The 24,049-nt window shown below is 37.7% G+C and overlaps 3 protein-coding genes across 3 annotated transcripts in view; 1 reads left to right on the top strand and 2 right to left on the bottom strand.

Moving 5' to 3' along the window:
* gnb2 (guanine nucleotide binding protein (G protein), beta polypeptide 2) overlaps nt 1-24,049 on the bottom strand; it is a 411,910-nt gene that overhangs the window by 20,725 nt on the left and 367,136 nt on the right. The window lies entirely within an intron of this gene.
* Nucleotides 7,252-12,798, bottom strand: LOC103033126 (gastrula zinc finger protein XlCGF7.1). The gene is made up of 2 exons (XM_007258092.4): nt 11,703-12,798; nt 7,252-9,474 (listed from the first exon to the last, which is right to left on the bottom strand). The coding sequence occupies exon 2, from the start codon at nt 9,370-9,372 to the stop codon at nt 8,503-8,505; it is 870 nt and encodes a 289-aa protein (XP_007258154.2). The 5' UTR covers nt 9,373-9,474; nt 11,703-12,798; the 3' UTR covers nt 7,252-8,502.
* On the top strand, nt 16,414-21,328 carry LOC103032807 (Krueppel-like factor 6). Its single transcript, XM_007258091.4, has 2 exons — nt 16,414-17,323; nt 19,575-21,328. Exons 1-2 carry the CDS (start codon nt 16,741-16,743, stop codon nt 20,348-20,350), a joined length of 1,359 nt encoding a protein of 452 aa, XP_007258153.3. The 5' UTR covers nt 16,414-16,740; the 3' UTR covers nt 20,351-21,328.

Raw genomic sequence — 24,049 nt, 5'->3', positions numbered from 1 at the left:
TGTTCACCACAGAGTCCAGACCTAACCGTATTGAGAATCTTTGGGATGTGCTGGATAAGGCTTTGCGCAGCAGTCAGACTCTACAGTCATCAATGCAAGACCCTGGTGATTGAAATCAAAACACTGGATTGAAATAAATCTTGTGACATTGCAGAAGCTTATCAAAACAATGCCAACAGCGAATGTGTGCTGCAACCAAAGCAATAATGTAACATATTATATGTAAGATTTTGCCACATCTATTTTATGGTGACTGTAGTATCAAACAAAATATCCCCATTAAAAAGGTCATTTTGTGGCTAAATTAAGCAAGGTAATTACCACTAAGGTAAAATGTTCTTGTTTGCTTAGAAAGCAAAGCATGACAGCTCATTTCTCTCAAAATGGTACTCTACATCACTATCAGGCTTTTTTTTTCCACCTGTGTTCGAAAAACAGTCATTGGAGTCAGTTCCAGCCCAGGGGGCAGGATTTGTTCTAAAAACAACAGAACATCTTAAAAACCCTCCTTGCTCCCAGTGCACCTATTTTTGGATTAACTAAGTTCATTAAAGTTGACTTTTCTCTGAACCAGGTAAGCACAAAGCTAAATATACGTAGGTAAATTTTCATAACCTGGAGCTAGCTGGGATTGGCGATTTAAGTAATTTTAACATTGAAAACCTTAAGTATTTGTGGGAGGTAAAGTGATTCAGAATATTGCTGGTTAACGCAGTAATGCTACAAAAAGCTAGTTCTTCGAAAAGCAGGCATCATATTCTTTGTAAAACAACTGTTCGAAAAACTAGGAATAACCCTGAATAACTTCACATGGTAGTTAATTAAAATTCTTCTCCAGTGTGCTTTTTCTCTCTGGAGGGACCCAAAGGACACTTGCTCCTAATTACACCAGGTATAATTACTGCACATGTATGAGTGAATGAGAGAAAGAGAGAGAGAGAGAGAGAGAGAGAGAGAGAGAGACTTTCTAACTTTTCTTGTAGAACTAAAACTAGTATTTAGAAAATACAATGCAAATCATCTACAAATAATAATATGACATTCAGGTTTAAATTGTTAACACATTATTATTCTGTGGTGGAGGCCCACTATTACTAGTACATTCATAGTATAGTACAGTATGTGGTTAATCTAGGTATGTGCTTTTGAATGCAGTCAAGATGACAAACAGTCTCTCTTCCTTAAGAAGTCAAAGCTAGGATGGGCTTATTTATGTTAAGAGAGCAATACCCACCAGTACTGTTCATATTTAGACCCCTATGTTAAAGCTGACGCCCCATTTCCTCCAGCAAATTCAAATTCAGGGGTACTGAAGGTTTTAAACACTATGCCCTGAGTTACACTAGGGCTAATAATTTCCACACACCACCCCCCTCCATCAGCCCATGTAATGGTACACTCCACCTGCCCTGCTCTTCTTAAGGCCCCATTAGGGACTGTAGTAGCTGAGATGGGGTTGCCTAGCAACACCGTTTGCAGAGGCCCAAGCAAGTGATGGTTGAAGGGATGGACACGAAGAGCCATACACCAATCCTACGCACACAGAAAACATAAGGCGAGAAAACACACACTCACACACACATACACACACACGTTTACTAGTACATACAGAAGAATACAAATATGAATGTTTACAGTATAGAAAATATATATAAGCCTGCACTAGTTAAACCTGCACTATTCAGTTCTGGGAGCTTTATGGACTTAAGCATATGTATTTATAGTGTTACCACTAATACACATATCTAAATGTTATAAACTATTACTATAACACTTGCTAATTTTCTTGTTGCCAGTTTAATTTGATTTACTTGCTTAAAAATGCAATCATACCTGTCACAATTTAAAGCCCATAAGCTACTATCTCTACATCTTTCTAGAACCATTAGCACAAACACAATACCACTGCAAAGAAATAAATGTAAATGCAAGAGTATGCATCTGTAGTATGTAATATGCATTACTATTTAGTATGTGCAGTATATATATCTATAGATTAGTATGGATCTGTAGAAGGTAGAATGCATTGATAGTATGATAGTATGTAGTAGTTGTAAAGTATGTAGTAAGCATGAATAGAATGTACTATTCTATGCATTGAAAAAACAGTATGCTTGTGCATAATTACCCTTATCTACAAAAATATGCATTTGTGGAATGCACATGGTATCTAGTGTATGTAGTAGGCACTTGTGTATGTAGTATGCCTACAGTCTTGGTCGAAAACCCCAGATTTTTTATGTTTGCAGAGAATTAAGTATTTCTCCCAAAAAATACAAAGAAAAGAACACAGTACCTACAGTCAAATATGGTGGAGGTTTAAAGATGTGGGTGCCTTGACTGTGCACAAGGTATCATGAAATCCGAAGATTGCCAAAGGATTTTGGGTTGCAATGTTTGTTGCAGTAGGGTATTCTTGAAATTATTTTTGTCATTCAATGTTTTGTCATATAACCAATATGTTATCGCATATATATATATATATATATATATATATATATATATATATATATATATATATATATATATATGCGATAATATTTTAGGGCCATATCCAAATAAACACACAAACACTTTCAATAACAGTTCATATAAGATATATGAAATTGGACTTACACACATTTACTAATCTGTATTGGAAACAGCAGGGCCACAGTCATTCTCCTTATTTAACACTAGAGGGCACTGTTACTCTTTCATAGACCGGCCTACAGTAGTGCAGTATTTGTATTATTCTGATATTTGTGCTGTAAATCAGGCTCTAATAGTCTAAAGATCTAAATCAGAGGCAAGAGACCCATGTATGGATATTCCTGGTTGTATGAAATTTGCAGTTGTGTTGTATGTGGATGATGAGAGTAAAAAGACAGCTCTTACATTTGCCAACAAGGTGATGACAGAACAGGCTCCTTCCTAACTACGCTTACACCTAAAGGCTTCCATTGCCTCCAAGCCGCTGCTCTTCTTCAATGAACGCCGCCTAGCTTTGGCAAACATTCACACAAAGCAATCCAGACTGTTCTCATACAGAGTTCCCCAATGGTGCAAAAACCTACCTTCCACTACCAGAACAGGAGAGTCCCTCGCTATCTTTAAAGGTGAACTTCATTGATAAATTGACTTTTGGTGTAGTAAAACGTGATAAAGGGTTCTAACCTTTATTAAATAGCCCACCTCCGCTCTCCTGCAGCTTTCTGAGATCCAGTATTTTTATGCTTATTTCCCATTACTCTTTACAATAGGTGCTTCCTATGGGGCATCCACTTGCCCCTGCAGATAAATTTCTTATATAGGCTCAAAGTAGCTCCACACCTCCTTGCTAGAATCCGGAGAGCCCTGACATTTAAAACAAGGCATTAATACCTTTAAAAGTGCACAAGAAGCTTATAAAAAATACTGTTTACAACCAGTAGCATAGCCTGATCTCCGGGCCGCCATCCTAAAGTGATGTCATGATTAGTACAGTGATGGCGGTGCCCTGAGATTAGGCTACGCTATGCCTGGATAACGGTGTAAAGCACAATTTATCTGCAGGGGAAGTGCCTGTTGTAAAGAATGTTGGGCAAAAGGCAGAAAATTACTGAGTGGGAGTGGGCTATTCAACAAAGGTTAGTACTCTTTATCATGTTTTACTACAGCCAAAATCAATTTTACATCGGTGTTCTCCTTTAAGACACACCTAAAGATAGAGCTCTTCAAAGTGCACTTACTCTCCTAACACCTCTAACAAACTGACTACTTCTAACCTCATTTCCTTCTCCCCCTCATTTCCTCCTCTTTCCCACTATTTCCCTTTGGCCTCCTTTAGGCTCTGTCTAAAAATGTTTTTTGCCTTGAACTTCTATTTCCTCTATTGCTAAATGTACATAATTATTTGTAAGCTGCTTTGGATAAACGCGTCTGTCAAATGTAATGTAAACAGACAGGTGGTGGAAACTGCAAAAACCCTCTAAAACCACTCAGGCCTGATTTAGACCTGAAAGAAGAAGAGGGGAAACCTTTAGAAACCAACTCTGCGTCCTCACAAACACAGCATATAGCAACATATAACAGCATTTGGGTGAGGACGTTTAGATTTTGTCTCTGACACCTTGATCTGTACTAAAAACTGAACAGCTTTTTAATTTACTTTTATTTAAACAATTCACTTTTTTAAATGGTTATTTCAGTGATGTGATTTAAGAATCACTTTTGTATCCATAAAAAACAACTTATATAAACATTTATATGTCCTGTTGTCACTCACACATCTTTATTACAAACATGTTTATTTACAGTGTTCTATGGCATTGCCCAAATGAACCATATGTAGTTATTTTGTATATACTACCCCCTTTTACTAACTCTAATTTTATGTTAAGTGTACACACTAGCTTGCTTTTATAAAATAGTTAAACTACAGACACCCAATAATGTTTAACTATTGCATGTTTATTAATCAAACAAGGGCTAAAAGTGTAAAGGTCAAAAACGCAATGACCCAAATGCAGCAGAACTGCACACATGCAGTAACTCAGGGAATCTTACACTGTTGGCTGAGCCAACATTGGCTATTCAGGCACACAAGGAGGTTAAGCCTGAGCATAAATTAGATTTTTTTAATGGTGAACATAACAATTTGCATTGCTGTTAATTCAAGATGAAGCTCAAGACAGGTGTAAGAAACTGGCTTAGGGTGTATTTTGTTTCACTGCATGATTTGGACAATCATTTAAATAGGACATATTATACCTCTTTTTACATAAATTAGAATAGGTCTGTTGGCGATACAGAACACAGACTCTATTCTTGGCAATCCCTTTAGGAATGAGCCGTTTAAGTGCTCTGTCACTATTATGCAAATAAGTTGTTGCTGGCCCCATGTTTATTGAATGTTTACCACACGTTAACGACTCACCAGACAGCGCTTGTAGTGGAGCAGTCAGCGGGGTCAGTGTATGGAGCAGAATAGCTGAGCTCCCTCATCTGTTGACTTGCTACAGACAGTATTTACAGATTCCTCTGTCAGACAAAATCTGCTGGCTAATCCCACTGTGCACTGTCAGCAGTTCTCAACCAAAATAACCAAAATTGCAGACCTTCAACTGATCCAGTTGGTGGGGGTTGGCAGGGGAGGATGGGTGGCACCTCCATCCAAATGACTTATAAAAACCCCTATGATTCAAAGAAAACATATGGATTTTTTTTTTGCGCTTGGTGTGGCAGAGACCAAGTGGGAATACAAAAGCATTTACATAAATTGTCCCCTTTAAATCTGTCTGCAAACAGAAGTGTAAAGGTAAATATGTACAATGTTTTTTTTCATATGATAATTAAGGTAAATTAAGTAAATAAAGATTCTCCTTAGTCCAGCACTAACGCTGCATTCCATTTAAAGGTAGATGTCCAGAGTTCCAAGTAGGAAATCATAACAGCAATTCCTCCAAACAGAGTTCAGAATCCAAGATGGCTGCTACACACATTATCAGGAGTATTATACAGTCTATTAGCATTTCTCTCTATTTGTGTATCATTGAGTCGCACACACAGTAATGTCTCACTTGAACACCTATGTTTTCATGGTGTTTTGATTTTGTGCAAAATGCAGACTAAATAGCAATACTTCGTTATCAACTGGAAATTATAACAGTGCTGACCTTCGACAACGCTAACAATAATAACCTGGGACATAAAGAGTGGACATATGTTTAATAGAGATGTTTCAATCAATGTAATAGTTCACAATAATCGGAATAAGCAATAAGCAAACAGTCCCTCTACCCTACATGATAATGAACATTTTCTACACTCTATGATAATGTGTAATGTAATGTAATGTGTAATGTAAGGCTCATTATTATAAGATGCTAAATTATTCAGGCACTATACTTAGCATTTTCACAGACACCTGGTTTGCTCTGGTCCAAACCAGGTAACTCGTTTATAATATTGAAGCTTTTTTCTTTGGTTTGGTTTGTGCCACACAAATGTGAGAACATTCTCTTTACTTATTCATTAGAGCTGTCTGGGGTGGGAGAGAAAATAAATACAGGATAAAAGTCCTGGTGTTTGTGGTATAGTGAAATGTACTTCCCTTCTATGTGGTGGCGCTGTTGTGACTAATGTTCCACATGTGAGCATGTACAAACTCTGAGGAAGATAGAGACCTGCAGTACTAAAGTAAAGGGTTGTTGTTAAAAGTTCCTGCCTTTATTTTCTGCTGAATATACAACAGTGTTGTGCCCTAGTATATACAGCTCTGGAAAAAATAAGAGATTACTTAAAAATGATGAGTTTCTTTAATTTTACCAAATTGAAAACCTTTGAAATATAATCAAGAAGAAGATAGATGATCACAAGCCATCAAACCAAGCTGAACTGCAAATATTTGCACCAGGAGTGGCATAAGGTTATCCAAAAGCAATGTGTAAGACTGGAGGAGGAGAACATGCCAAGATGCATGAAAACTGTGATTAAAAACCAGAGTTGTTCCACCAAATATTGATTTCTGAATTCTTAAAACTTTATGAATATGAACTTGAGGTCTAAAAGTTCTGAACCTTTTTTGTTATTTCAGCCATTTCTCATTTTCTGAGATTGCATTTTTTTATCTGTACTAATTATCTTTCAGACCCTGCATTCATTAAGATGAACATCATGTATTTTCTTTTTTTTTTTTGTTTGTTTGTTTTGTTTCACACTACAGACCATATATCACAATGTGGTGGAAAATAATGACAGGATGAAAGAAACTGCAGAGCCTCTGAGTCTTGATCAGAATGAGTAACAAGATTTGTTGAGAAGAAGCCTTGCAAGAGTGCCACGCTCTCTTTATACCTTAGATCCTCCCAACCCTTACTATCTTACTTCCCAGTTATGGGCACAGTGCCACCATTGTGACACGTCAACTTCTTCTGACAGGTGGTATGACATAATCCCTTAGTGAGCATATCAGGCTGGTTCTCAAAACACCCTGGCTTTCTGCAAGCAGAAGGAAAGATGACCCTGGCGCCAGAATTTGTAGACAGAACAACTGTGACGTGCATTCCTTAGCCCACACACACATAGACACACACTGCTTTCCCCAGATAGAAAAACTCTCACTCAGCATCTTAGATATGCTCACTGAGGGAAGAATGTTAAGTTCAGTTTACTGAGTACACATTATCATCGCATGGAACAAAAAGTAATATCATTAATAGTCGTCATTGTTTATGAATCATCACACGTCATTGATTATGAATCATTTCAATAAACACCTTCCATCACAACAATAGACCATGAAAAAGTTTACATTTTTTAATAATTTTAAATAGCTTATTTTACTGTTTAGGGATAACCTGTGAAATAAAAAAGGCCAAATATGAAATTATAAATAATGTTAAGCACAGGCTTCCAATTGAGAGATTTTGTCAACAACAAATTGTACTTTTAAACTGACTTACTCCCTAACCCCCCTATTCCCCTTTACACTGATAACATTGCAGAAGGGAGCTGATGGTCGTCTACCTCTGCAGATAGTCAACATTACCTCCTTTGTTTTTATGGTAATTTGAAATCCAAACCAAGGTGATGAACATCTGATGACTATCAACCTCCAATGATGGCACCCCCCACATACTCCTCCCTAATCTCCTAGTCTCTCACCTTTATCTCCCACATACTTCTCCTTTGTTTAACACGTAGATTTTCTGTCTGCAGGAGAATTACCTCAAAGTCAGCTCTCAAGCTGTCTCCTGAATCTCACTTCTGATTTCTGAAGGCCGAATTTCTAACACAATGCAATGGACATTTAAAAAAAAAAAACAATTAAATATTTTATTATGGATCTGTTTTTAAATAGATTATATGTTAGATTATAGTCTTGTTTGAAATAGTTCAAGTGGTACAACAACAACAGAGTTGGACTCTAGGATAATCACATGACTCCAATCTGCTGCTGCTGAATTTGCCAAAACCCCTTTCCTGACCCCCACTATCAGAATATCCCTTATAAAGTGATGCACTACACTGCACTGAATACATATGTCTTCCATTATATATATCAAACAATACTTTTGAAGATGACCTTGACTTGACTAACTACCCCAGTTCTCAGACATAGTTTAAGTATGTATTTCTAAACTTTTGCAGGATAAACTTACTGGAAGGTAACTCACAGACTGTTGCGGGTTTCTATTAAAACACAGCAGGGTGAACAGACTACAGCTGATTTCACAATGAAGTAATGCGTAGAAAGAAAAAAATTTATTAATGAGATAGGATAGAACAATGGGATGGATGGATGGACAAACACACAGAACATATAGTCCTCAATCCATATCACAATCCTCAGCCTAAGAAATTTGTTTATTATGACCTTACCCAGTTGGCCACTAACGTCAACAGACGTTCATTTCAGGTTGAATGTTGGTCATGACGTCAGATGACAAAAACATTTATAGTTCTCTACCTACCCAGTAATTGTAGCAAATAGTGAATATATAGCCAGTGTTTTCTTTATTTTAGTTTTCTTTCTTTATTTTATTTTAATAAAGATGTATTTCCTGTGTGAACACGCTGGTGTGATTCGAGTGTGCTCTGTGTCAAAAAACCCTTTTCACAATGAAAACAATAATATGGTTTCACAGCTTTATGAATGCGCTGGTGATATTTAAGGGAACTGTTCGTTCTAAAACTCTGTCCACATTCTGAGCACTCATATGGTTTCTCTCCTGTGTGAATTCGCTGGTGAATTTCAAGTGAACTCTTATTAGAAAACCTCTTTTCACAGTCTGAACAATAATACGGTTTCATTTGTGTGTGAATATGCTGGTGTTTTCTTAGAACACCACTCTCTTTAAAACTCTGTCCACAGTCTGAGCACTGAAACGGTTTCTCTCCTGTGTGAATGCGCCGGTGTATTTGGAGACTAGTATTTCTATTAAAACTCTGTCCACATTCTGTGCACTGAAATGGTTTCTCTCCTGTGTGAATGAGCTGGTGGATCTGGAGGTAACCCTGGGTTGTAAAACTCTTTTCACACTTTAAGCACTGATAGGGTTTCTCTCCTGTGTGAATGCGCTGGTGAATTTGAAGACTTGACTTTCGATTAAAACTGCGTCCACATTCTGAGCACTGAAACGGTTTCTCTCCTGTGTGAATGCGTAGGTGTCTTTGGAGAGTATTGTGTCGATTGAAACTGCGTTCACATTCTGAGCACTGATGGGGTTTCTCTCCTGTGTGAACGCGTTGGTGTCTTAGGAGAGCGCTAGGTGAAGGACAGCTCCTCCCACACTCTGGGCAGGGGTGAATTCTCTCTTTTCCTTTAGGTTTTTGAGGTTGTCTGAGTGATGAGTTATTTTGCAGAGGAATAGAGGATGTATTCTGAGTAGTGGAGCTTATGGACAACATTTTCCCAGAGTTTCTCTATTCTGAGGAAAACTTTGAGAGATTTGAACTGTGTAAGAAAAGTGCACAGCAGGAGCAGCAGAAGACTTGCAACAGGATGGGATTCTGAAGAAGAAAACAAAAAGGAAGATGTGTCAGCTGTGGGATTTACAGATAAAACTTTAACAGACAAAGATGAAACCCTATTATAAAAACTTTATCCAATTGGTCAACAGGTCTGTACAGTTTTCTGTGCAGCCACAAGATGCCACCCTCATTGATCCTTCAGTGTCACCATTAAATGAGTTTGCATCTACAATGGCCAAATCACATCCCACATAAATACTGAGTGTGGTGGAAATACCTGTGACAATTAATAAAACAAACATTAAGTTATGAGTCGTGTCAAATGAGTAAGTTTTTATTGAAGAAAGTAGTGAGAGTACAATCAGTTCATGTCAGTCACCACGCTCTGAAGGTGCTCTGGGACTCTAACAGCCTCCCAGAGAGTTATTTATCCTTCGCTCAGCCTTAATCTAAAAACATTGACCTCACATGGGCATAGGATTCCCTCATACAGCTGCATCCTTCTGAAACTCCCTTCTATTCCCAGACAGAATTGCTTTCTCATCCAAATGTCAGAATAACCTCTTTCCCTTCACATGCATGTCCTGTTGTTTACACAAAAGCATTATCAGAAAAACATTTCCCTGCTAGTCAGCACATACACACTGTTGCCATTTTAGAATAACTCTTTCACAGCATAATCTAAGAGTAACTTTGTAAAAGGAGTAATATGAGTGAGTTACCACTATGAATAATAAGTGAAAATTATTAAATTTAGTGAAATGAATATGTATGATGGCTTGCGACCACCTAGATGCAGAGCTGAAGCCAGGCAGACACAGTCTCGTCAGACAGGAGTTAACAGCACTAGGAACAATATGGCAGTTTGCAACTAACACAGTAGAAGTACAACTGAGATAGGTAGGTGTATGTTTAGAACAGTTCTGTTTACACTAGTTAAAATTAAAATTCCACCCGAGAACTGCCTGGGTGGCTCTGTTGAGGTTCAGGCAACAAAACTCTGGGGTGGACTTTTACTTTCTGTACCTGGTCTCCCCACCTCTGCATAGGATTTCTGGTGGATTTTGTGTTTTACAGAAACTCTAAGACTAGGTCAGTGGCTGAACTGCACTTAGCAGGGCATTATTACACATATTGTAAAATAACGTATGACATTGTGTAGTGGCAAATTAAATGTGTATTATATGATTCTAAAAAGAAAAATGTTTTTTTTTTATGTTTCAAAGGCAAGTGTGTCACTCTTTCCTCGACGAGGGCGGAAGTGTCTCGTTCCATATAGACGTTATGTCACCTGTGACCTTATTATGACTTTGTTTCTGCTTGCTGAAGTAATGGAATTTTCCAGACACCTGGCTCATAGGGTAAGAGGCGTTGTGAATTGTACTCAAGCGACCTCTTGGCCGTTTTTTGTCAGAACACTGTCACTATCTGACAAGGTTCTCTTCTGCAGAATAAAGCTTTACCTTTTGATAATAGAGATTCTGAGTCTGGGTTTGATTCCTAAGAATACAAAATTCCACCACACATTGCAAAGACTATTATTAGTGTAAAAATGTCTTTCTTTTAAAAAGTTTCTAACTGTTGTCCATCTCACTGCCTTGTAGTGCTGTTAGCCAATCAGAGGCGATATGTTTGCATATATAAATATTAATGAAACAAAAGCTTACTCCTATCCTAAATGAATGAAAAAACGATATCTAAAGGTATAAAAAAATAAGGATTTGTTTTTATTAATCTCACAGGGGAAATTAGGAACTGACATACAGACACACACAAGCACATACCGATGTCAGAAGATAAGAAAAAAAAATATATATATATATATATAAATTACTCATACGAGGCTGCACAATATACACACACTAAGAAAGAGAGACACTGTGAGTGTTAAGTGTGCAGTGTGTTCAAAGAAGTAACAGTTGCAGGACGGTGCTGTACAGTATTTAGCATGCAGAATAAAATGCAGAACAGTGTTTTGTGTAAGGAAGCAACAGTTGTGCAAATAAAGTCATAATGCTATATTAATTATTTAAACAGCAACAAATAAAAAGCACCCTTCAAGACACTCTCTGTATCTCTCCTCTCTCCCCCACTTCCTACTGTAACACTAAACACTGGCCTTTTCAACTTATTCTGGACAAATCTGATTTAGCTTTAGTTACATTTCACATCTTAGCTATATTTCTCTACATTTCCTCTGTTTCAGTAAGACTGAGCTGTGAATGGTGTGAAGAGACGCGCATGTAAAAGTTTTAAAGTTCTTATACCTTCAGAAGAGAAGTTCCTCACTCTTCTTCGCTCTTCTTCTCTTTACGGAACTTTCTGTTCCTCAGCTGTAGCGCCTGTCGTGGATTGTGTCCCCTGAGGTACACTTTTACTTAGGAACACGTGCTGATATATTTAAGTAGCCTGAATTAAAAGCGTTCAACAAACCTAACACTACTGTGATACGGAAGCCACCTGGTCCTGTATGGAGACGGGTCTGACTGCAGACGACTGGGCGAGCTCCAGCTGGAGGAGGCTCCACTTTGGGGCAGGAAGTGACGTAACTTTGCATACAATACACCACTGAAGTCGTGTGTCATTTTGTAGTCCTTGTATGGCTTCTGTGTCTAAGCGTTTTTTCCCCTATAAGGAAAGTGAATGGGCATATTAAAAACCCGCCTCTGTCACATTCTGTGGTAAATAAAACTGTTCAGAACCCTGTACGTTTTATTCTGTGCACATTTTACTCTTGAACATCACTGGATCCTCTGAATTACGAGATCGTTTAAGAGTCGTAATGAGAAAAATGCTAGCTTTAAGCTAACGCTACAGCGGAGTGAACTGTCTTGCCAGCGCCGCTGCAGAAATTAGCAGGGGACTCTGTTTGGTGCAACACCAGTGAACACCCGGCAGTATGTTTACAGCATATTACACACAACTGAGCCAACTAATAAACTGCCCTCAATGAGGAAAGCTGAGCATGTCACAGCATAAAATCAATAAAACAGGACAGTGATACTCCAGAACCAGCTGTAACACGTTTTAACATTTACCGTCATTATTCTGCAGTGAAATAAATTGGTGTTTCTGGTTGGTTGTCGCCTCAGTGAGGGCAGGTAACATTAGTTAGTTGATTAGTTGAGTTAGTTGTTAGTTGATTATTTGGGTCAGGTGTTGTAATTAGTATAAACTAATGACCGTAATTAAATACTAAACCCGCAGGGAAGCGCTGCTGAACTGTAAGCTAACTAACATTCTCTTAAATCTTACATTCTCTTAAATCGACCTTTTAAAGCTCTAACACAGACGGCTATGTAGACCCCGAAAAAACACCTCCAGCCCATACTAGACCACAGGTTGTCGGTCCCACACCTGCCTCTTTCATCTGTAAAAAAAAAAAAAAAAACAGAATTAGTAAAAATACAACAAAGATATAAGGTAAATTATACTATAATTATGAGACAATACAGATAATTTAACAGTTAATATAGAAGAATAAAGTGGTATTAGTTGCTGAAATATGGAGTCCTCCTCTGTGAAAAGCTGCTGCTGCGCTTGGGTTAAGAAAAACTGAATAAAAGCAACAATCGAATCTTTGGGCTAAATAACACCTCGCGCTGGACTTACGCTAGACATATGTACATATGTAAAAAAAAAAAAATATATATATATATATATATATATAAATATATATACAGTATATATATATATATATATATATATATATATATATATATATATATATATATATATATATATATACTGAAAAATAGCATGATACCTAAACATATAAAAAATATGTAAAAATAGAAATATTAAATTACTTCAGAGATACGTGTACAAATCCAAATACGTGTATGAATTAATGAATTCATTTTATATTTATATATAATATATACACAAAAATCACACATTATATATATATAGATATATATTAAATGCATTTTATTATTATGCATAATGACTTGTACATTGAACTGATTGCAAAAGTAAGATGTGTAATTAAAAACATTAACAATAATTACTAGAACATTTAAAAAATAGCATTTGATACCTGTCTCCACCTGTCTTAACTTTAAATTTTACCATGAAATATAATTATCAAAATCCTTCAGAGATGTATTTTTTTGCATTGTTGGGTTCTAATCCCATTCATGCTTTAAAAATATATATATATATATATATTTTTTATAATAAAACCATAATAGTTAAGTTAAAATAGGTTTAGAGTTAAAAAAAAAACAATATCAAAGGCAAGTAAATAAAGAAAAGAAGAAAAAAAACAAAAAAGAGAGAAAAGCCAATCCTTTGAAAAGATTGAAACCATAATAGTGATCCACTACAAGAATTTATCAAAATATTATAAAATTTTTATATTCTTTTCTATTTTTTCCCTATTTATTTTAATGAAATTGTAACGCTTCAAAACTTTTAGGGATCTACCATTTTTTTATTCAATGGGGGGCCTATTGACTTAATTGTTTGCAAATATATTTTAAGAGTATTGAAAAAAAAAATATATATATATATATATATATATATATATATATATATATATATATAATATCTAAAAAGAGTAGGTAGAAGCACAATAAAAAAACAAATGATCAATTGACTGACTCGAGTTTTTACAGAAGCTGCAGCTATCAGAGATGGAAACAAATCAACTTACTCTAGCATTAACTGGGTAACACCTGTGCATCTTAAAAATAACATATTTTATTTTGTTTTCTTAGTAAAAAACTTATGTGGCAAAGCCCAAATTAAATGTCCCTTAATGAGGTTTTTCCTTGTCTTGTGGAGATGCAGGAACCATTCTGAATGAAGTTGAGTATCTTAAAGTTAAAAATGTATTTAAATAATATATATTTTATTTAGTGAATAAAACAAAATAAAAAATAAGCATATTGGTGTTTGTTAGCTAGGTAGGCTAGCATTAAGCTAATAGCTGCATTCCAATGTTCTGGACTGTTTGAGTGCTCTATAGTCATAATCCACTATCATATGAAAGATTGAACCTCATTTAACCAGTAAATTCTGTCTGATTTAGAGATGCAGCTAGTGTCGTCACTTATCAGTTAGCTAGCATTGTTGCTAATCCTTCAATAAGTCAATTCTTATAAATGAAAAAATGTCTTCTAAAAATCACAAAACGTTGTGTTTTTTTATATGTTTTTATTTATTTATTTAGATTTAACAGAGTAAGCATCTGATCAAAATATGTCCAAATTCTGTTAGTATTTTCATGTCTTAATCATTTTAACCAGAGCTGCTATATTATATTATTACAGCGCAACATATTTAGGCTATTAATTTAAAAACGGTCAGAGTGAAGTTTAAGACATTTTTAGGTGAATAAAGATACATCAATCTATAAAAACTGTCCCAGCGTTGTAAGAGATAGACTGACACAAATGACAGAACATTTCTGTAGCCTGGAGGAGGTACGTCTCTTCCTGCCCCAACAAAGAGCTGCCTTTAGCTGGAACTCGCCCAGCCGTCTGCCATAGACCTCATATACCGTCTGCAGCCAGGTCCTCTTGGGTCCTCTTGTCACACCCTGCAGTTGTTTCCGGAGGTTAAGGCGCAGTCGTCTGCTGTCTTGCAAAAACAACAGATGATTAATCAAGCACCCTTCACCGAGTCAAGTGTTATTATACTAGACTGTTTACTACATTTAAAATATTCTGTTCTTTAAGCACAATCCTATTTTAATAGGTGATCCAGTAACTACAATAAATTGAATATTTATCTTTTTCCTCACGTGTTCCACCTGAAGAGCATTAGGTACATACAATACATAGAGTATGTATCAAGGATGGGCAATACATTTTCCCTGGGACCGTTTTGGCCAGACAGTCAGTGTAATGTTTATTAATTGAATTTTCTGATTGTAATAGGCTAATTGAAAAAATAGTAAATTGGATGTAAAATGTATTGTTCCATTTTGTATGTAGTGCAGTGTACAAGAAATAAGTTTTCATTCATTTTTCCAGTTTTAGTTTTTTCATCACTACCCCTTACAATCAGAATTTCAGGAAAATAAAATGTATATTTTCTTTATTTTATGATTTTTACATTTTGAAAGTTTAACAAGACGCAAAAATGGACAAATCTAAACATTGAGAGAAGACTGACCTTTTCATTGTTTTTGAAATTGTTGTCTGCAAAAGACTGAAATAACAAAAACTATATAATTGAAACAGTTGCATAAAACCAATTTTTCTTCACTATACTGAATGGAAAAAGGATTAAGTTTCCCACCCAATTTTCTATTTTCGAATTTAGCTCGATACGGTTAGAAACTTAAACTACTAAAAGTTACACTGACCCCAGACCAACAGACTGATCTAAACTTAGCTGAAACTTATTTTTATCTCTTTACAATTCAGTTATAATATGGTTTTCTTTATTCATTTATTTGATACTCGTAAGAAGAGAACATGTTATAATTGGGCAAAACAAATGTAAAGAAGGCATAGAGAAAACGCAGATATATCAATCAACATTTACACTAACAACTGTGAACAAAATGTTTATGTGTAGGGGTGTGCCATATCATATCGTACGCATTAATATCGCCAAAAATGTGTCATATCGTGAGCGATATTAAACCCTGAAATATCGTGCCATATCACCCTCCCCTAATTATCACATCAGCGACTAATTTTTTTTTACTGTTTTAGCAAACAGTAAAAAATTCAAATTGTTCTCATTTCCCATTATATATCTACTAAAGACAGATTATATCTGTCCAGTATCATTTATTTTACTTTAATTCTGGATATATAGAGATATATGGAGTGCATTATTAGTATTTTTAAATAAATAAAAAAAAATATTCAAAAATGGTCTAAGCTCTTTTATTTGTAAAAAAAAAAAAAGAAAGAAAGAAAAAATATATATATTTTAATTCAATTATTATTTACACGCTACACAGGCGAGAACTACATTTCCCACAATCCCGCTAACATCATTGCTATGCGACGGTGCTGCATAATAACACGTCGTGAGAAACCACTGTTTGTTTGCTTACATTTATTTATTCACCAGTTCACCATTAAACCTCTTAAAAAGCCCTGAATTCGTAGCATTTCTATGTCGGAGTATTTATAACGACGACTATGAAGCTCTAGTCGTCAAACTGGGCCTACAAACAGAATAGTAGACGTTTTATTAGGGAACGAGCTGCAGCTAGAGGACCTAACGCTAGCTTAGCTTAGCTTAGCTCAGTTAGCTATCTGGCTAACGGTAAGCTGACCCGCCACACGGGGACCGGAGTCTGTGGAGCCGCTGTTAGAAGCCCCCTGCCCGGCAGCCATGGCTTCAGACGGCCTCAGCGTGTCCTTCCTCCAGTACGAGCTCGCCTCCACCATCGAGCAGGCGGTGCGCTGCGCCGTGGAGACAGTGCTCCGGGAGACTACGCGGGTGGTGAGCGCTAGGATCACAGCGGCGCGGGACGCCGCGGCCGAGTCCCGCCGGGAGAACCGAAGCCTCCGCGAGAGGCTGGAAGCGAGCGAGGGGGAGCTGAAGGCCGTGCGCTACTACGTGTCCGCCGCCGAGAAGAACATAAAGCAGTGCCTGCTTCTCGACCAGAGGCGGCCGGGAGTCGAGGGCTCGCCCACGGCCGCTTTGGCTCACAGTGAGGGGGGCCTCCTTCAGCTCCAGCGCGGGAAGACCCTGCGGAGCGCCGCGGCTCGGAGCCACGGAGGTAAAACCGTGCCGAGTGTGGGACTCTGTCTGCCCACAGTGCAGGGTGACTGGCCCCGCAGGAGAGTGAGGATAGCAGCAGGGAAGGAGGCCACAAGCTCCAGATTACCAGTGGAGCCGGAGTTGGTGATGGAGAGAACTGAAGGAGAAATAGAGGAGTATTACATCTCGGAGGAAGGTGTGGCTGCTAAAGGTGAGCTTGGGATCTGGAGGGAGTGGCCAGTCACAAGGTGGATGTTGACACACTTAAATGGTGGATGGTTAAACCACCTCCATGTGTTTACACTCACTGTCCAGTTTCATCAGATTTATGTACCACCAAAGAAGCAGCAAAAGAATGTAGTCTTTCTGTTTCTCTGCATTCTTATTCATTCAATTCAATTCACTTTATATGTATTTTATATGATGTATAAAAACAGATGTGCCCACAAAGCTGCTTTATAGAGAAATGAGTCCAAGCCTCTTATGAGTAAGCACCACAGTGATGGCTGCAACTGTGGCAAGGTGATGGTGGTGACAACAGTGTATCCCGAAAAAAGACCCCTACGCTAGGAGGAGGGAACACCAAGACCCAGTAAGAGGAACCTATCCTCCTCTGGTCTACCCGGACAGCACAAGCAAATAACATGACTGAAATAACTGTATGGATAATGGGGAGCTATAGTTAATGTAGAAACGGGTTATGAACCTAGTGAGTAGATGCTGTACACATGGTCAGCATTAATGTTAAAGTCCAGGCAGTTTAAAGGTCTCCTTCCGCTAAAAGGCACCCGCTCGCATTGATAACATTTCTTTTGGCCTCATGACACTGAGTTTCTGATGTTAAGCAAAGTTTAAGAGTAAACTTTACCTAGCACCCAGGTCATGTTGTCTGCTGCAGTGCTGTTAGCCAATCAGAAGTGATATGTTTGCATGTATGAATATTCATAAGCAACAGCTGAAATCCTGTCTTTCTTTAAAAAACACTAATTCAGTGAAATAAACCAGGGATAAATAGAAACACCAGAGCACTTTTTTTTCACCAAAAACTTCTCACATGACATTCATTCATACTAGAGACTTCAACTAGATATTTTAAAATGAATAAAAAAACGATGGGAAAAGACCTTTAGGTTAATTTGTATGTACAGCTATAGAGTGTGCCAGGAATGGACCAGTGCAGAGTTCCAGAGCACATGACAGCAGAGCAGTGGAGAGCCAGGATGGGCAACATCAGGGCACAACTGGATGAACAGGGCATCTCCATACATGCAAAAAAGATCTATCTCTGCTGAATAGTAGGACTGGCTTGATTCTGGATTATGGAACCACAAATGGACTCCTTGAGGCAAGCAGGCCAGGCATCTCGGTACATGCGAAAAAAAGAAATAGATAGAAAAAAGAGAGAGAGGGAGAGAGAAAACAAAAAGAAAGGAAGGAAAGAAAAAGGGATTAGAAGGGTTGTTACCAGAAAGCAGGAACTGGAACCACAAATGGACACATTGAGGCAGGCAGCTCAGGACATAGGGGGAAGAGAGAGAAAGATGATTAATGGATAATACATGGTTTATATTTGGTGTTTGACCTGTAATAGAAATAGTTTGAGGGACTACAACAATTCACCCTGTTCTTTAAATAGGGTCACAACCCCACATGACCACCACAGAGCAGCTATTGTTTGTGAGGTGGGTCATTCTCAGCACTGCACTGACACTGACACGATGGTGTTGTGTTAGTGTGTATTGCACTGCCACTGGTACAAGTAGATCAGACACAGCATCAATCTGCAACTACCACTCAATGCTTGTTTACTATCTAATTTTACCATTTGGTATTTAGATCCACTGGGACCACTGTTAACGGCGGGCAGGAACAGGAACGCTTGATTAGTAAATTATTTTTGATATAAGAAACTTCCATCGAGGCCAACAGAGCTATGAAACACAAGACTGGGGTGATGTCTGCAGCACAGGGTGTCTGTGAGCTGATGTACCAGAACTGAGTTGCTGCGCTATCCTCCAAGCGCGCTGGCTACTTGGCAATGCTGCATCAGCAGCAGCTCGAAAAGAAGCGGTGGCTGACTTTACATGTATCGAAGGAAGCATGTGCTAGTCTTCACCCTCGTGGTGTGTTGGGGCATTACTAGTGATAGGGGGAATTCTAATGATTGGGTGGGTAATTGGCTGTGCTAAATTGAGGAGAAAATGGGAAAAATTGGAAATAAAATTATAAAAAAGAAAAAAAAAAAGACACAACTGGTATAGATGATGGAACTGATGAAGGTGGCAATGGCTAGGTGTGTCAAACTGATGGCATTGTACAAAGAGTGGGAAAGTGTGATAAAATACAAATACATGTCTTTAATACAACCAATAGTAAGGTTAACAGATTATACATAAATGATTCATTCTACATTCTGTATTTCATTCCTCATTCTCGTGACTCTTTTCTTCTGTATTTTGTAGATTACAAGGCCCCTTCCAGTGCAGTGCAAGATTATGTGAGAGTTCAAGAGGACCGGGAAACAGCAGGCTCATCTGCAAAGATCTCTGATGACACATCCAATCTAAGCAAGTATGACTTTGATATTGGTGCTACTGCTGGCAACGTAAATGATCTGGGCATCATTCAGGTAATGGATGGCAGTGATGTCAAACAGAACGCTGTTAAAATTGAAGACGATCCTGAGCCGCAGTCTTTAGAGCCTCCAGTGACAGACTCAGTGGCCACTTCCTCATCATCACTGTCCTCAGCGGCGACCACTGTACAAGCTCATCCCCAGATTAGCGAAAGTGAAGTCCTGCTGGGCTTGATGCCACCTATAGAGGGCGACATCACCATTGCAAGCCCAGCAGAGTTCCAGAGGGACAGTGCTGACAAAGTGCACCGATGCAACGTGTGCGGACGTGGATTCCGTCGCTTCTATTGCCTGAAGACACACCAGCGTATTCACACAGGTGAGCGGCCATACCCGTGCCGCTTTTGTGAGAAGCGCTTTCGCCACCTGGACAGCCTGCACAAGCACCAGCGCATTCACACAGGTGAGAGGCCATACCGCTGTGCACTCTGTGGCTGCTGCTTCCGGGAACTAGGACAGCTCAAGAAACACCGCCTTAAACACTCGCCCACTGGTGGAGCAGGCAATATGACTGCCGCTGCGCAACTTCCTACCATCTCACTACTCCAGTCTGGAGCGTCATACGTCTGGCCGCATCTAAACCCCCAGTCTCTGGACTCCTGAAAGCCTTTTACACACGAAACATGATTTATTCAAGCTCCCTTTCCCTAGACGAGGATATCCCCCTTCTGATGATGTAGCTTAAATCTGGGACAAACTTATAAAACCTGCTTGCACTTTGGGGGAGATACTTGAGGGCAAGGTCCTTAAAATGTTTAGTGTGTTGAAGGTCTAGATGCAGAGAACTGTTAGTGCCTGTTTTACACTTAGTCTTGTTGATACAATTAAAAAAGGCACACTGTTGCCACAGTGTGTAGCATTTGTGGCATAGCGAAATGTACATGAATGTTCAAAAGTACATTGTGCGTAGGGATGTTTCAGTATCCAGGGATATGTTAAAATATCTGGTCTCAGATATTTTAAGCCCAGTCCAGTTCTGATCCTTTTGTCTTTATTGTTCTAACAGAGTGTACTCCAGTGTCATTTAGGTGCTGTTATCAGACATTTGATTGTTACATATATTTTCTCTAGATGTTTGTCAACTTTCTGCAATTTTTGTCCATTTTGACTGTTAAAAAATGTTCATGCTGTATTAACAGGATTTATGTACATCTTTCTGTTATCAAACCAGAGCGCAGAAGGTTAATGCATATGTGTTATGGAAACCAAGTCATAGCACATTCGCCACACTTTTTCACATCAGCATTTGACAGACAACAGTTGTCAGTTTAGACTGAGCATCACTAGGATTCTGGTAAATGACTATATTATAATTGAAACTCAGATCTGGATTGGGGCATCCCTAGTTCTGTGTGGATTAAACAACACTACAAAATGAAGAGTAAAACAGGCCTACTGTGGGGAAAGACTTTAGTGATGTGACTCAAACTGCCCTACTGTAAAGTGTGACATTATAAGGAACTTCTTTTTTTGTCTATATGTGCTGCACTATGATCTGCTGATATTGTTGGCTTGACTCTGTACATATGTTTGAGGATATGTACATGATGTGAGCATAATAAATTGATGGCTCCTTACTGACATTTGGCTAGACAGTGAATGTGTGTCAAAAAGCATTACTGTGCCTAATAGTTTAAAAAGGAACTGAGAGCTTGTGTTTTTAACCACCAGCTTTTCCTCAACCACACAGCTATTTCAGCTTCTGAAACTCGAAATGTGCACTTTTGCTAACCATTAGCACACACCTGCAGAATATCGCAATACTGTACATAGTGTGAAGAATGTGGACCTATAAAAAAAGTGCTTAAATCTGTATTCAATAAAATAATGTATAGGATAATATATACAAATGAACCCCCTATAGCCTAAATATTCACACTTTAGAATGATGAAAGTCCACAATGTCCCATGTCTAATTTGACCTGTTTGAAGTTTGAATGACTCAGCATGTAAATGAGTTCAGTATTTTTTCAGTGTCTTGGATGGGTGGAACATGGATGGGTAGATTGATACTGAAGCACTGATTCATTTTTCCAGTATAGACTTCCAGTTCCCTTGGAGGATCAATGCATACATTGATACATTGATGAAAATAAGCTTATTAGCATAAAAACAATGTGCAGGTAAACAGCGACATTCTTTGACTGTGACTACATAATTTCTCAATAACTACCCAAAATGTTTCTCAGCACCTATTTTTTTTGATTGGCCCAGGTTTACAATAAAAGGTCAATGTATACTCACTTTAGCACATTAAAAGGAACACTATTCTAATATTGCACTGGCCTCCCTTTTAAAACAGCCCAATGTCCTTAGGGCATGTATTACACAAAAGGTTGGAAACATCCTTTGAGATTCTTGTTCATGATGACATGATTGCATTACACAGTTCTTTCAGGTTTTGTCACTTTTCACATCAGGTTCAGTGACTGGGATGACCACAGAAGAGCATCATGTTTACAAAAACAGTTTGAGACAACATTTAGCTTTATCATGCTATAAGTGTGCCAAGAAAAGATTTTCCATGCCTTTATACCACCTTCATCAGCCTGAACTGTTGGCCCAAGATTGATCAGGTCTGTGGATTCATGCAAATTTGTAGGTGGCAATTTCTAACCCTTGCATCTAAGGTATCTATTAGACCAGCATGTGGTTCAACATTAGTATAAGAGCTTAACATTTTGGGAGTGCTTTATACCTATTTAACTGGGGTCTGGCTCCCCCCCGCATCTTTCTCTTCCTGAACAGCCATAAGCCGATGGCATGTTTTGAATTAGCAAATATATGTATATGTGATCATATAAAGAAGAAAAAGTATTTCAGCAGTTAATGTCTTCAATGTGATAATGGTCATTGTTAGGGCTGCAAAATACTGTATATTTTTTCAGCATTGTCATCATGCAATATAAAATACAGTGTCATATGCTTTTTTTGCTGTTTAATGCATTTTCCAAGACTTATCTTCCAGAGGCAGGTCATATTTACCCAATATTAAGGATGCAATGAATATTCAGCAACAGAATTTTTTTTGAAAGGACCAAATAATATATACAAGTTTGTACAAAGTACTAGTCAAAAATTTGGACACGCCTTAAATTCTGTGTTTTTTTTTATTTCTTTAAACTTTTGTGCATTGTAGAATCAGACTACATTCATCCAAACTATGAAAAAAAAACCATGGAATTATTTGGTAAACAAAAAGTGTTGATCAAACCAGAATAGGTTGTATATTTTAGATTCTTTAAAGTAGCACCTATTGCACCTAATGACAGCTTTGCACATCTTGGCATTTTCTTAGCCAGCTTCATGAGTCACCTAGAATGGCTTTCAGTAAAGTCTCAATAAAGGAATGAGAACCAAAGGCATGAGATTGAGATAATTAAGGCATGGCCATGTCTTAGGATCTCATTCCTCTCATAAGTTGTGGCCATGCGTTATTTTTTTTAACATGATGTCACCTCCATAAATCCATAGAACTGCACCCTAGACAAGAGACCAAAATGCTTTACAGAGTATTTTGGTTTGTTTAACACTTTTACAGTTACTACATGATTTCTTTTGTGTTCCCTATAGTCTGGATGACTATAGGGTAAATGATAAAACACTGAATGAGAAGATGTTGTCCAAACTTTTATAGTAACTTATTGTTACTATATTTATATATGAAAAGTTTAATTTTGGTGCATTTGTACTTTTTAGTATTCTTATTTTTTATTGCAATATATGTTACAGCTCTGGAAAAAAAAAAGAGACCACTTTAGTTTCTAAAACAAAGTAATGCAAATAAAACAAGTTCATATTCATAAAGTTATACGAGTTCGGAATGTGATATTTGATGGAATAACCCTGGTTTTTAATCACAGTTTTTATGCATCTTGGCATGTTCTCCTCCACCAGTCTTAAACACTGCTTTTGGATAACTTTATGCTACTCCTGGTTCAAAAATTCAAGCAGTTTAGCTTGGTTTGATGGCTTGTGTTCATCATCCATCTTCCTCTTGATTATATTTCGGAGGTTTTCAATTTGGTAAAATTAAAGAAACTCATCATTTTTAAGTGGTGTCATATTTTTTCGAGAGCTGTATCATCATCATTCATCCCTCTTTTGTACAGACTTGTATAGTTTAAAGCGCTTATTTAACCCTTTCAGACCCTATATCCATTACAATGGACATTATGTATTTTCTTTTTTTTTCTTTAATGTTTTGTTGCACATAACACTATTTGAGAGCATGAACCAGCCAATGAAAAGTTTGCAAGCCAATGAAACAGTAGATTAGCCCCACCCACAGCACTTTGCACC

Source organism: Astyanax mexicanus, chromosome 1 (genome assembly GCF_023375975.1).
Source record: "Astyanax mexicanus isolate ESR-SI-001 chromosome 1, AstMex3_surface, whole genome shotgun sequence".
Classification (NCBI taxonomy): domain Eukaryota; kingdom Metazoa; phylum Chordata; class Actinopteri; order Characiformes; family Acestrorhamphidae; genus Astyanax; species Astyanax mexicanus.
Note: the sequence above shows the minus strand (reverse complement) of the source record. Positions and strands in the feature narration are given on the sequence as shown.

Bases quoted from the DNA above. Each gene is read 5' to 3' on its own strand.
- LOC103033126 (XM_007258092.4), bottom strand. From the start codon at position 9,372: ATGTTGTCCATAAGCTCCACTACTCAGAATACATCCTCTATTCCTCTG.
- LOC103032807 (XM_007258091.4), top strand. From the start codon at position 16,741: ATGGCTTCAGACGGCCTCAGCGTGTCCTTCCTCCAGTACGAGCTCGCC. The intron at 17,324-19,574 runs GTGAGCTTGGGA...TGTATTTTGTAG, and splicing joins GGAAGGTGTGGCTGCTAAAG to ATTACAAGGCCCCTTCCAGT.